Source organism: Anneissia japonica, unplaced genomic scaffold (genome assembly GCF_011630105.1).
Source record: "Anneissia japonica isolate Jap-2015-1 unplaced genomic scaffold, ASM1163010v1 scaffold287752_len1182401_cov188, whole genome shotgun sequence".
In the NCBI taxonomy this organism is placed as follows: Eukaryota; Metazoa; Echinodermata; class Crinoidea; order Comatulida; family Comatulidae; genus Anneissia; species Anneissia japonica.
Window position 1 is genome coordinate 1066903 of NW_022687544.1, and position 13757 is coordinate 1080659.

Sequence of the window (13757 nt, forward strand, 5' to 3'; positions counted from 1 at the left end):
CTTGGAAACAGTGCTAGTCACTGAATGGTTACACCCTGGTTAAAGAAAACTTAAATAAATAATTATATCTACACTCTAAAAACCGCGTGGAGCATTTAAACATAACGCTTCGCGCAATGTTGTCCCGTTTTAGGTGACACGTTTAAAAGCTAAACGTGTTTATGTCAAATATACATCGAATGCTAAACACGGCAAGATCCTAAATACATCAAGCTATGTCTAAACGCGTTTAGCTTTTTAATGTGTCACCGAAAACGGGACAACATTACGTGGAGTTTTTGTTTATGCCCCACGCTGTTTTTACAGTGTATTTAGGCCTACAGTACGTTGCCTTTATTGCAATGTCAACATGTTCAAGATTGGATATAATGAAATTTCCGTTCCACATGACGTATTGATATTTGACATGTCATAAATATTTTAATAGGGTGCATAAATACATGATAGTCAAGGGTGTGTTTTGTTATTTTTAAGATTACCACATACGTCGTAATATCTTATCCTAATACTGTATAAATATAAAAATCAAAATGCAATCAGTAAGTAAATAGTTGTATTGTTGTTACTATCTACAACAGGTTCCGTAGCACTTTAAAGTGAAAGCAGATAATGACGAGCCCAGTTCAGTGTAAATAGGCCAATCAACTAGGGTCCCTCCCTTTATTCAGCGACAGCGTAAGCATACGTACACATGCGTTTGAGGGTATTCCTGACGCAGTCCTAATTAGTCAGTTGTTAATTTTGACCGACACTTCGGAAAGGTCAATTAAACTTAGGATTTATAAAGGTCCCCTTGATATTCGATCCTCCATCGCACTCAACTCCAACTTTGTTGTTGCGCACAAACTTTAATGCAATGACCAAATGCAATCGATCACAATGCCACACATTTTTTTTGGAGAAAGACAATTAAAATAAATATGAAGCAAAATATAAGCGGGATAAAGGTATTTAATTCAGAATGATATTCTAATGCTTTTGGAATGTGATCAACACCAATTTTCCACTTAATTCCTAAAGGTAACAAATAGTCCAACAAAATATTATTTCTAATCACAACTAAGAGTAAACACGGTAACAAAAGTCAACTTATTGCTTTAATACATCACTGACCAGACAGATTATTCCTATAATTATATAGTTATATCCTTCGAACAAACTTCAATGGAAGTTAAAGATGTATTGACCAATGGACACTACAAACACTTGAGAAATAACTATATTTTAAATTTATAAATTTTCATTAGGTAATTGAATCAAACAAGTACAGTACATTAGTAGGTAGGCCTAACATTTCTTCTACTAGCCAATATTTCTGATGGAACAAACTTATTTTCGAGATTTGAAAGATTTATTTTATCAGATAACTTCTGTGGTACAGTATTTCAATGAGCACTGCGATCTCAAAATTTTAGGTATTTCAAATTTATCATCGGGCAATACATCTTTATGTCACAGGCATAACACATTATTTCAAGGCAATTTATGAGTTAATTTTACAACCTCTGTTCAGTATTTTGTGTTTCAAATATTGTTTTCATCACGCATGGGGTATTGTAAACTAAAGTAACGCTGCAATGAAAATACGATCATATGATACCATTCAAATAAACCAGCCTATTTTTTGGCCTCGTATTTCACAGCCAATTAGATTTAGTATTTTTCACACAATTTCACTTCGTAGCAAGGTACAGAAAACATGGATGTATGCAAGGTGAGGGGGGGCTGTCTCTTATACACATCAGGACGTCTCCCACTGAAAAGGTCCAAAAAAATATGATCATGACCCACCCAGAAAAAATCCAGGATACATTCCTGAATTAAGGCCTGACAAATACAATTTTATTGGAGTCATAATGAGAGACATAAAAAACTTAAGCATAATATTTGGTTAACATTATTTTCAAGGCATCATGGTGGGCATACAGTAAATATACATTTCCTTTCACTTGATCTTTGGTAGAAATAACCGAGGGTGATGATTCACGATCATAACATAACATCACATGATGTGTAGATAACACATACATTGTGAAACATAAAGCATTATGGCACTGCTTGTGAGTGAAAAAAAAACTGAATCGGTTGTAGTTCAAGTAAGTATTGATAAAGTGTATCAACTGCAATATAAGCAATAGTCACGTTTTCAGTACACCATAGAAAATAGAAGCTGAAGGAGCCATTATTTCCTGAGAAAATTTCTGCAGAGCTGAAGGCAATTTTTGAAGAAAATAATGGTTCTTAAGGCTTATATTTTCTATAGTGTACGAAATTACTTAACTATTAAGTCAGTTGTGACATGCATCACCTTTTCTATTACTTTTATAAGCAGACTGCTGGTTGCTCTAGAGCGGTTGCTATGGGCCCTATATCATAAATCCATCAAAGTGCTGGTTACTTAGTGATCATTGTGCATGTGCATAAAGCCTGGGAACTACAACCGTTGCACGATGAATCCAACTCTATTCCCTGTAAGCACTAGACGATGTCATCTGCTGATTATCAGTGGACACCTGAACGGATCTTCATTACAACGATCCGTTGCATCGTCGTGTTGCATCCTACATAAAATCGCGTCGGCCGACGAACGCTGGGCGCAGCAAGTGCCCGGTTTTACCTGCGTGTATTAGAATGATTTCGTAGTAGTACAAGGTATCAAGAAATATTCCAATCGCGTTGTACTGTAGTAAAATTACCCCAGCTTTCAGCCTTTTTGCGCACAAGACGCAAAAAATCAGAAGCACTATATCGAGAAGTGATCAGTCGCGAATAGGAAAAGTCAGTGCAAATAAAAGTGATGACTTCACCACTGACTTAAAAAAGGTATTAGGGAATTTTGTGATCCCAGCATAATAAAACAACCCAAATTATTCTGATCATTCCTATAAGACTATTACCTAACTATACTGTAATTATAATAAATATAATTGTGATTCCATTATAAATGGATTATAACATGGAAATGTAAAAGGATTATTTTATATGGATTATGATCTCATTATGTATGGATTGTGATCACAAACAGACTGTGATCAAACCATAAACATACTGTAATCATACCATCATAAAATACGATCACACCATAATTGAATTGTAATCACATAATAAACATATTGATATCAACATAATGAATATGATAACATAATGAATTCTGATTACATCAAATGGAGTGCAATCATACATACTGTATATAAACAGATTGTGATCACAATATAAATCAATTATGATCATATAATCATTAGATTGTGATTACATCTTGGCTGGATCAAATGTTTAAACAATGATTCAGAAAAAGCACATTCTTTCTCTACAACCAGAAAACGTCAAGCAATTCTGGTGTAAAAAGCACATACAGAAAGTATATACAACATGCAAAAAATATAAGTATTGCAAAATATGGTACAGTATTTATACGGAATATGTAATTTTTCAGCAATGGTTATATAAAAATAACAATATAATTATTCGTTCTCTGTCCAGCTTACGTTGGTATTTTATTATTATGTTATCTAAAAATAAGTTTAGCAAATACAGTAAAACCACTATTAGCGGAAACCTTCGGGTCCAGAATAGTGTCCCTTTAATAGGGTTTAGCTGTAGTGCAAGAATATTTTCACTTGAATCGCAAGGAGTAGTGCCCCAAATAAGGAGTTGTACTGTATCTAAAACGAAGGATTAAATCAAAGTTGTTTTTCAAACAACAAACATTAATAAGTGCTAATAATATTAAAGAAATAAACTTACATCTAATTATTTAACTTGCATTTTTCAATGAACAAATCAAAAGCAATCTATGCTTTGGAAAAAAAAATAAAACTACAAAAATAATTTGTAGAAGAATTTCAGGATCAAAAGACTACTGACCAATAATATTTGATGTTCAAAAAATGCAAGCTAAATTGACAAAAATGCCACTATAATAAAGAGAGGAAAACGGATAAACAATTAAATGAATTGTATCATACAGTTACGTAAACAGACTTGTATAGATAGATAGCTAGATAGATGTATTAATATTAAACAAAATACGCCCTCTAGAATATGTAGGCCTATATTCTAGAGGGCGCAATTCAAAATGCCACTTGCACCAAAAAAGGTACAAAAAAATTGTTCAATAAAGCAACACCAACATGAAAGATTCCTTCATTTTACAAGTCAAGAAACGTTAATAAAATTCTTATAATTAATTGTCTTCATAAAATTTAAATACAATTTGAAAAAAAACACAAACATGAAAATGAACAAAGTTGTTCCATCCCTAAAGGCACCAAAGATGGGGTCAAAATTTAGATAAACATGGACCAATTTAATAAGAAAATTAACCAGACAGATTCTGAGCCCTGAAAGGTTGAAGATATTATGGATTGGATAAGCTGTGTTTTTTTTTAATCAGTCAAGTATTGTGTAGAGAACACATGAGGCTGGGTAAGACATAAAACCTATATTCAATGGTTTGTTCAGACAGTTCTTTTGTCTGCATATTTGAATAAGTGAATATTTTTACATCTATCTGGAGGAAATTTTTGTTTTGTAATCATATTGTAAGAAATTGGAATGCACCTCCTTGTGCATTGTATGGCGCCCTCTAGAGATGGAATGTACTTTACGCATGTGAAGGAAACAGTTTAAATAAATGTTGAATATTGATTCCCAATGGATGTGCCTATCTTGACAAAGTCCTACAGTGCTGGAGTGACAACCTCTAGAGTTCATCTTTCACTTGGGCAACCTTCTCATTAACAAAAGTAAGCAACGAGTCCAACTCTCGCGACTTGCCATACTTTTCAACATTCTTACCATTCTTGAAGAGAAGAAGAGTAGGATAGCCCCGTACCTGTTGAGAAAGTATACAATATAAGACATTTCCACCAGAATAAAATGTATGCGATGTATTTCAAGAATTATTCTTTGAGACTAATTCCAGACCATTTAAAAGGGCCACTCTTCAAGCTTTAACTATCATACTATGTAATTGGGTTACCATTTGACTAAAAGATAAATGATGGTTAGCCTAGAAGTAGGCCTAGGTCTATACAAAATTCCTGACCAACCAACTCTGATCTCTGAAAGTCAGTGTTTGGACAAGCAATTTTTCTTGTGGCCTAAAGTCGAGCACTCACTGCCTTGCACGACAGTCATCCCACCGTTGAGCGAAGAATCCAAATGCGCTCACTGTGAGCGTTAAACAACGCAAAGCTGTCTGCTCATTGTCAGCCTGAATAGATCATCATTACAAACGATCTGTTGCACGCTTTTGTACCATGTGTCATGTGTGTCCGGCTCAAATAATCAAATTAGATTGTGGTGCATACTGACCTCATACTTCTGACAGGTTGATTTATGTACAGTGCAGTCAACTTTTGCAATGCTTACATCTTTCTGCTCAACAACCTCAGTAGCTAAAGTCTCCCAAGTTGGTGCTAGTCGCTTGCAATGTCCACACCTGTTAAGTTACATAAAAATACTTATTTCACTGTAGAGCAATAACAATTGCAACCAAAGTACAAATCTCTGTGCTCTAAAACTTAAATAAAATAAACTTATAATGACCTTAATAATAACTTTAGTTTTTATTCTTTAGATATTATTCCCCCCCCCCAACACTTGATCAGAAATAAATGCAAAAATATATATAAATACTATACAGTATATTATAATATTTAATTTATAATTCATAGATTTAAAAATTGATTTCTTAACAAGTACATAATTTATTTTTTATTAACATACCATGGTGCATAAAACTTGACAAATGTTAGGCCTTTTGAAACACCATCTACAAAGTTTTCATCTGTGAGTATATTGACCTGAAAATAGATAATTAAAAAATATAAAGAACGTCAACAGAGATAATAAATTATAAAGAGAGAGGATGAGAATGGTATCAACAGCATAGGGCCAGTTGGCTGGTTAAAATTGGTGGTAAAGACCGAGTGTGCACTGAACATTGGATATAAATTTGTGTCACTACAAGTTGCTCTCCTTCTCAAGCCCTGTTTAGACTATCAAATTTTATTTGACAAGAACGTGTGACATGCCTAAATATGGTCATGATGACATCACATCATGACCATATATAGGCACATCATGACCATATATAGGCACATCATGACTATATATAGGCATACAACAGTTTTTATCAAAGAAAATTTGAAAGTGCCGACAGAGCTTTAGAGGAGTGCAGTGTACTTCAGAAAATTTAATTGAATATTTTTTCTCAAGTCTCAACATTCCTAGTAAATAAAATGGAATAGTCGGCCCCTGGAAATGTACATGATCATCCCAGCAACAAAAACTAACCTTATTCTTTTTCAAAAGACAAGTGTGATTATACATGTCCAAAATAATAGTGGTGATGATGTATACACATCTAGATGTGTATAAGAGACAGTCACTGCCTTGCACGACTATACACATCTAGATGTGTATAAGAGACACCTTTAACACCATTCTCAGCACATAATTGTGTTTCAACAGTACAATCAACCTAAAAAGAAGAAAAGAGGAAAGAAATATAAAAATTTTTATTTAGAATTAGAAACGTTTGCATGAAGGTAATCAACACTGTCTTAACCTTCTGCCATTTACACAGATATCGGAGCATAATGCAAGAAACCACGGGCTCTCCCCCACTGGGATCTTGGCCCCCGGCCCCACCGCTGGCGCCACCTCTGGTCAAAATACGTATTCGGTAAATAAAATTAGTGGTTTATCAGGCTATAGTTTTGGCTCTATCAAATGAGTATAATCAGTTACAATAATTTTTTTTTAAATGGATAGGGTGAAATTCATGGATCGCGGGTATGCAGCTGAAATCTCATCTAACCTACCAGGCTGTAAAGGCCTGCGCGGGGAATATACTGTATGGTAGCAGATCAAAACGGCAATAAACCGAAACGGCAATGATAAGTACCAAAACAGCAATACAACAAAACGGCAATGATAATTGCCGTTTTTATTAATAAAAAAATGTTCAGAAAATATAAGATTACACACCATTATAAAGATTACATTGAGTATAGACAACAAAGTAATATGACAAAAATGAAGGTTAGAAATGTGCAAGCGAAATATGAACAAAATGTCATGAAAAACTTCAAGGAACAACCTAAGGCTTTTTATGGATATGTTAGAGCAAAACAGAAAGTAAAAACTGGGCTATCTGAGTTAATACAAGATAACGGTGTCAAAACTGTTAATGATAAAGAAACTGCTAATGAATTGAATACTTTTTTCAAGAGTGTTTTTACGATTGAACTTCACGGTATGTCTCCTGTGCTTGAACGCCGGAATTGTGCAGTGGATAATCTGACGTTGGTTGATTTTACAGTGGAAGATATTAAGAAACGTTTGGAAGGGCTAAAGATAGATAAATCACCAGGGATTGATGGAGTTCATTCACATGTCCTTAACAAATGCAGCGAACAAATGGCCATTCCATTGTATCACATTTTTAAGTAGTGGTTTACTGAAGGTTTGATTCCGGCAGATTGGAAAAATGCTCGCATTTCACCAATTTATAAAAAGGGTAACAAGAGATTGGCAAGTAGTTATCGACCCATTAGTATTACAAGTGTCCCTTGTAGGATCTTTGAGCACATCATAAATGATCATATAACAGCCCATCTTGAGAAGCATGATTTGATTAATATTAACCAACATTGATTTGTAAGAGGGAGATCCTCGCTAACAAATTTATTGTTGTCTATGGAAGAAATTACTTCATGTCTGGATCAAGGAAAAGCTGTTGATGTTATCTATCTTGATTATGCCAAAGCATTTGACAGTGTTCCACACAACAGATTGGTAACTAAGTTGATGGCATATGGCATACATGGTGAGATACTTACATGGATTAAAGAATTTCTTACAGATAGAAAACAACTAGTTAGAGTCAGAAGAGAGGATTCGGAATGGGCGGATGTGACTAGTGGAGTCCCACAGGGTTCTGTCTTAGGACCTACGTTATTTGTAATCTATATTAATGATCTTCCTGATATATAAATTCTAATATACAGATGTTTGCTGATGACACTAAATTACTTGGTCCAGTGGATATTGATGATCAATCAAATTACTTGCAGATTGACTTGGATGCTATTATGCTGTTGTCAGATAAATGGTTATTCCGGTTTAATTCTAATAAATGTAAATGTATGCATATGGGGTATGGTAACCCGTCTATAAATTACAAATTAGGATGTGAAGACATTAGTGTCACCGATACTGAGAAAGACCTTGGAGTTTGGATTACTGCAAATGGTAAATCATTAACACATTGTTGCAAAGCAACAGCCAAAGCTATGTCTAATCTCGGAATAATCAAGAGAACGTTTAAATATTTAAATTAAGTTTTGCAATTATGTATAAGGCATATGTAAGACCCCACATTGAATACTGTGTACAGGCCTGGAGTCCTTATCAACTTAAAGATATTCAAATTTTGGAAAAAGTCCAGCGTAGAGCAACGAAACTGGTACCGTGCATTAAGGCCATGCCTTATGAACAACGTTTGAAGAACTTGATCTATATCCTCTTGAATTAAGATGGATTAGAGGTGATCTCATTGAACTATTTAAAATTATGACTGGCTGCAACAAGATAGATTATAGAAATCTTTTTGTATTGGTGCAGGAAGATAGAACGCGTGGGCATAAATTCATAATTTATCAAAAAATCCTTCACAAGAACTTAAACATTAGGAAGCATTTCTACTCCCAGCGAATCATAAACACTTAGAATAAATTACCAGTAGATATAGTGGAAGCCACATCAGTTTCGTCTTTTGAAAAAAATCTTGATGTCTTTTGGACTACGCTAGGAAATCGTCCTCTGACCAAATTGGATTTATAGGCATTGACAATGGGGTATAAAAGGCTTCGCCTATATTAAAACCCATTAACCTGTAAGTGTAAGTACTAATGCGGCAATAGGCGTTGACCAAATCGAATCTCATCTTGCTTGAAATTGACCCGATCGTCTGAAGGAATAAAATATTGTATGGGCTGGGTCGGATTAAAGGGCTGTGAGCCTGGGGCTGTAATTATTGCAATAAAACAGTAAACTAACAAACTTTTCCAAACCTTTGCAATGCTAACTTTAGAATTCTCATCTTCGTTGTATTTTTCAGCTAATTCATCCCATGTTGGTGAAAGTCGTTTACAGTGCCCACACCTAAAACAAGACGCAAAACAGTTATATCCCAAATGCTGGTATGCTATGTATTAGGTTACAATACGTTACAGTTCAAAATTCACTCCTAGCTAGGCCTACGAGGCCTACCTAGCCTAAGACGACTAGCTAGGCCTTCTGTAGAGCAGTTGCTGGTATAATGAATGGTATATGCTAGGTTATGCGGAGGACCGAAGATAGGCTACTTACCACGGGGCAAAAAACATTATAAAATGTGGCTTTAGGGGAACTTCTTTCGAAAATTTCTCTGTATCATAAATGCTATCTGCCGATCCATGGTCAGCACTTATTAGACAAGCTAGGTTGAGACCAAATGAAACAAGAAAAAGACGTGATCTTGAGCGAACTTCGACCATTTTTGTAAGTACCGGGGAATGCGACGTGTACCAAAAATAAAAAGACCTCAGTGTGTGGTGTCATCGATCGATTGGAGTGCTCTCAGCAATAAAGTTAGTCTCGTCTTCCCAGAACGCTGCTGCTATGCCCCAGCTGTAATTCTGTTCTATTTTCTCTATGGTAATACTTAAACAAAAACCTAAAACTGGTTAACAAACACACATAGGCCTACTTGTCTGGTATTTCGTAAACTGCTGTTCGTCAAAACGCTGCAAGTTTGTAAATTGACTAGTTCTTGGTGAGTATCAAGTACAAAAATTTAAAGTCCCGTAATCGTAATTGTCTGGTATCGCGACTACATACTTCATGATATGTCGCTCATTACATGGTTTGGGGGCTCCCTCCTAATTTGTGCAGACGTGTTTGCTGGTGGCATGGAGATATTTATTTCATTTATTTTATACCCCTACCTCCAAAAATTGTATATTCATGAATCATGACACGCAATCAACGTATCAAACTTAAAATGCGATAACCATACAATACCTATAAACCCATAAAGTTTACTACAACTTTTTTTTCATGCATAAGTTGATTGGGCAGCACAAACATTCTATGTAGGCCTATTGAGTTTCTTTTTGGTAAAATAACATAGTTACCAACCTTAAAGATTTTAAATGCGTGACTACAGATTGTTGGGGAGGGGGTGGGAACAGAGCCCGGGGTCCAGAAGCGGAGCCCTGAGGATCTGAGCATTTTTAGGCTGTTTTAAATCGATTTCAAGGAGAGTTTGTTGACAACAATTGGTACAAAAATATTTTTAATAAAGCCACATAGAATTTGAGTTTCAATATAGGTCCTACATTATGTTTAATTTGAGCACCCGAACTATGTACACAAACATTTCATTACTTTAAACAAACAAAAAATGAGTAGGCATACTGATTAATGTTAGCGCGTCAGTGATAAGTATTCACGTAAATACTGTCTGACTCAAGTTACTGCATGACCGTTTTTATATTTTTAATAAAACTTATTTCTTTTAATTTTAAATAGATCATTTTTCCCCTGAATTTGTGACAATCCGTTATCACGCATTACCTGATACTGTTCGAGATTCTCCATCTGTTTAAGACGAGGCTTAAGACCCACCTGTTTTTCACTTTTTAATCTGTTTTTTTTTCTGCCCTTTCTTATTGGATAGGATAGTCAGATGCCAGTGTAACTAGAGCTCTTGTGAATCATGTTCCAGCGAGCCCTTATTCATTTGGGCCTCAAAAGTGCAGAACAACTGGTTCCTCCTGCTCTTTGTCTCTGTTAGTCTTAGGATTTTTCTCGGTTCTTATTTTTCTGCTTCCAAGACTTTGCATTTCAAGCGCATAGAGACTATTGTAATATGCGCTTAATAAATATACAGCCGTTACCATTACCATTAGGCCTACCATAGACCTATGCTAAATGCGTGACAAATTTATGATCACGTGTTTCTGCAAAATGCGTGTTTCAACCCGAAATCACTTTGAAATGCGAGACCGTCCTGCACGATGCGAGACGGTTGGTAACTATGAATAAAATGTAGGCCTACCTTTTAAGACCCTTTCAAGATTTTTTTTTTCCGGATAGGCCTAATGAAATACACCTTTGGATTCGTTGAGAACAAAGTAAATGTGTGAAATTTTTGATTCCACTTTATAATCTGGTGCCCCAGTTACCACCACAGCTTTTTTTTTAATATTCAACTCAGCTTGAATTCAATCAAAACTTATACGGTCAGTGGTCGAAAAAGGTATTTCTATTTTTTGGGCCGGGTTGATGATGATTTTACTCGGGATCAAAAAAACGGAAGACGATTAAAATGAAGATGTTTCGTCTCCCGCGAAGCTGTCTGTTTTTTGAAACAGTCCGTTTACCCTTTTTGTATTGTTGTCTGTACATTTTTTTTTTATTATGTTTGATTATTATTTTTTAAGTTCTTGTATTTCTATCTTGTAATCAAGGAGGTATACCTTGCTGTGATCTTGTTTTTCAGTGTATCATATATGTTTTATCGTCAACGAAATAAATGATATAATACGATATGATTATGATATGTGTGTAAAATCCACCCTATAAATCGATTGATTGATTGACTGACTGATGATTAATTGATGATTAATTTATTAATGATTAATTGATCGAATGATCGATTAATTAATTGATTGATTGATAAATTTGTTTATCGATCGATCGATCGATTGATTGATTGATTTTGAAATCATCTATTGTATGGAATTAAGATAAGATAGATAAGGTAAGATAAGCTTTATTGGTCTATTCACATATAAAAATACATAAACATAAATGTTTCTTGAATCTGGCATAAACACGTACACGTCAACACCAACAAACATCAAATTACAAAAGCAAAGAAATTGTAACGCATTTACTCATTACATAATTTAAATATTATATATAAAAATATTTTATATATTAAATATTAATTAAAATTATAGTTATTACCAAAAATTTCATTTACAACAAATTAAATTGAATATTAATTAAAATAATAATTATTTTACGAAAAATTTTATTTACAATAAAAAGAAAAGAATTCAATATCAAAAATATCAATTGCAGTTCAAAAATATATCAAAAATATAAAAATTGCACATGAATACAAGAAAACTCCAATAATTACATACAAACATACACACAAAAATACACCGGATACATAAAAAACATGTGCAAGTCAAGAATCAATTATAATAAACTACAAAAAAGAAGCACAGGAGTTACAAAAACAACAACACCAAAAGCAATAACATAAAAAAACATAAAACTTGACTATAGCATACAATGGCGGGGTGAGTTTCCAAGTCCAATCATAAACATCCAGGATATTATTATATAAATGAATTCCATTGGGTATGGGCGAACATCTGAACCGTTTAGTCCCGGTTCGGGGCGGTAAAAATCGGAGTCCAGAATGTGCTAGGACAAGTACTTTGTGTAAAGGGTGAATACTATAATTAAAAAATTGACAGTCTTCAATATTTTCTCGTTATACAACGATTCGATGTCGATTAATTGTTCACCAATCAATCTCCCAGTTCTTTTGTTTATCCTGCTAATTTGATCTTTTTGCAGGATATTACCAAAGTAACAGACTGCGCAAAACAGTAATACACTGCGAATTACTGATTTGTAGAATAACTTTAAAATAGTTCCATCTATGTGCAAGTATTTCATTTTTTTAAGTATAAACATTCTTTGATTAGCCTTGCAAAAAACTTTATTGACATTTGATTTCCACTTAAGCTTATTATCTATTATACAACCAAGGTATTTGTATTCTTCAACCATATTTATTGCGTTTCCATTAATTGTAATAGGAGCCAATGTTTCTGCCTTTATCCTGAAATCTATGACCATTTCTTTTGTTTTGTTTACATTCAGTTTCAAATTATTTTTACTACTCCAATCAGCAAATTCGTGCCCTACTCTTCTATATTTAGTTTCATCACCATCAGTTATGTAACCAGAGGTGACTGCATCATCTGCATACTTTATCACTGTACATTCTTTTGAATTAACTTGAAAACTACTAGTGAAAAGTGAAAATAACATACTAGTGAGATTACTGAACCTTGGGGTGTACCAATACTAGTGATTTTTTGATCATACAGAGTACCATTCAGTTTCACCATGGAGGTATGGTTTCGCATGCTGTGTTCTGCATATAAGGAAATTATATATCCATGATATTAATATATTATTCATATTCATTTTTTTCAGTTTCTGTACAAGTAATCGAGGCTCAATAGTATTAAATGCACTTGAAAAATCAATATATAGACACCTTACATATGTTCGCGGAGCATCTAAGTGCTGATAGATATTGTGCAAGTGGAAGAGAACAGCATCTTCAGCACTTCTTTTTTACTTTGATAGGCAAACTGTAATGGGTCCAAAAAAAGGCTTAGTTTCTTTAAGTAACAATCGAAGTACAATTTTCTCAAGACATTTGACAAACAATGGGACGCCCCCTACAGCTGGATCTAAAAAACTTCTGCCAAACTTTCGTTAACAAGTCGTCGCGTATTTTATTATCAATTCTCAATTAAAAAATTGTACACCACGATGCGCTATGGCGACGTACGGTATTGGAGAGCGTTGCTGTGCAGTAAATTGCAACACATCACACAAACAGGGTTATAATTTATATCGATTTATCTTTTTATATCTTATAA

At 34.2% G+C, this 13757-nt stretch overlaps 1 protein-coding gene across 1 annotated transcript; it reads right to left on the reverse strand.

Annotated features, from left to right (window-relative positions):
• Positions 1 to 1820: 1820 nt before the first annotated feature.
• Positions 1821 to 9630, reverse strand: LOC117120131 (thioredoxin domain-containing protein 5-like). Its single transcript, XM_033265152.1, has 6 exons — positions 9382 to 9630; positions 9084 to 9174; positions 6414 to 6487; positions 5731 to 5811; positions 5317 to 5443; positions 1821 to 4834 (listed from the first exon to the last, which is right to left on the reverse strand). Exons 1-6 carry the CDS (start codon positions 9546 to 9548, stop codon positions 4703 to 4705), a joined length of 672 nt encoding a protein of 223 aa, XP_033121043.1. The 5' UTR covers positions 9549 to 9630; the 3' UTR covers positions 1821 to 4702.
• Positions 9631 to 13757: the final 4127 nt, after the last annotated feature.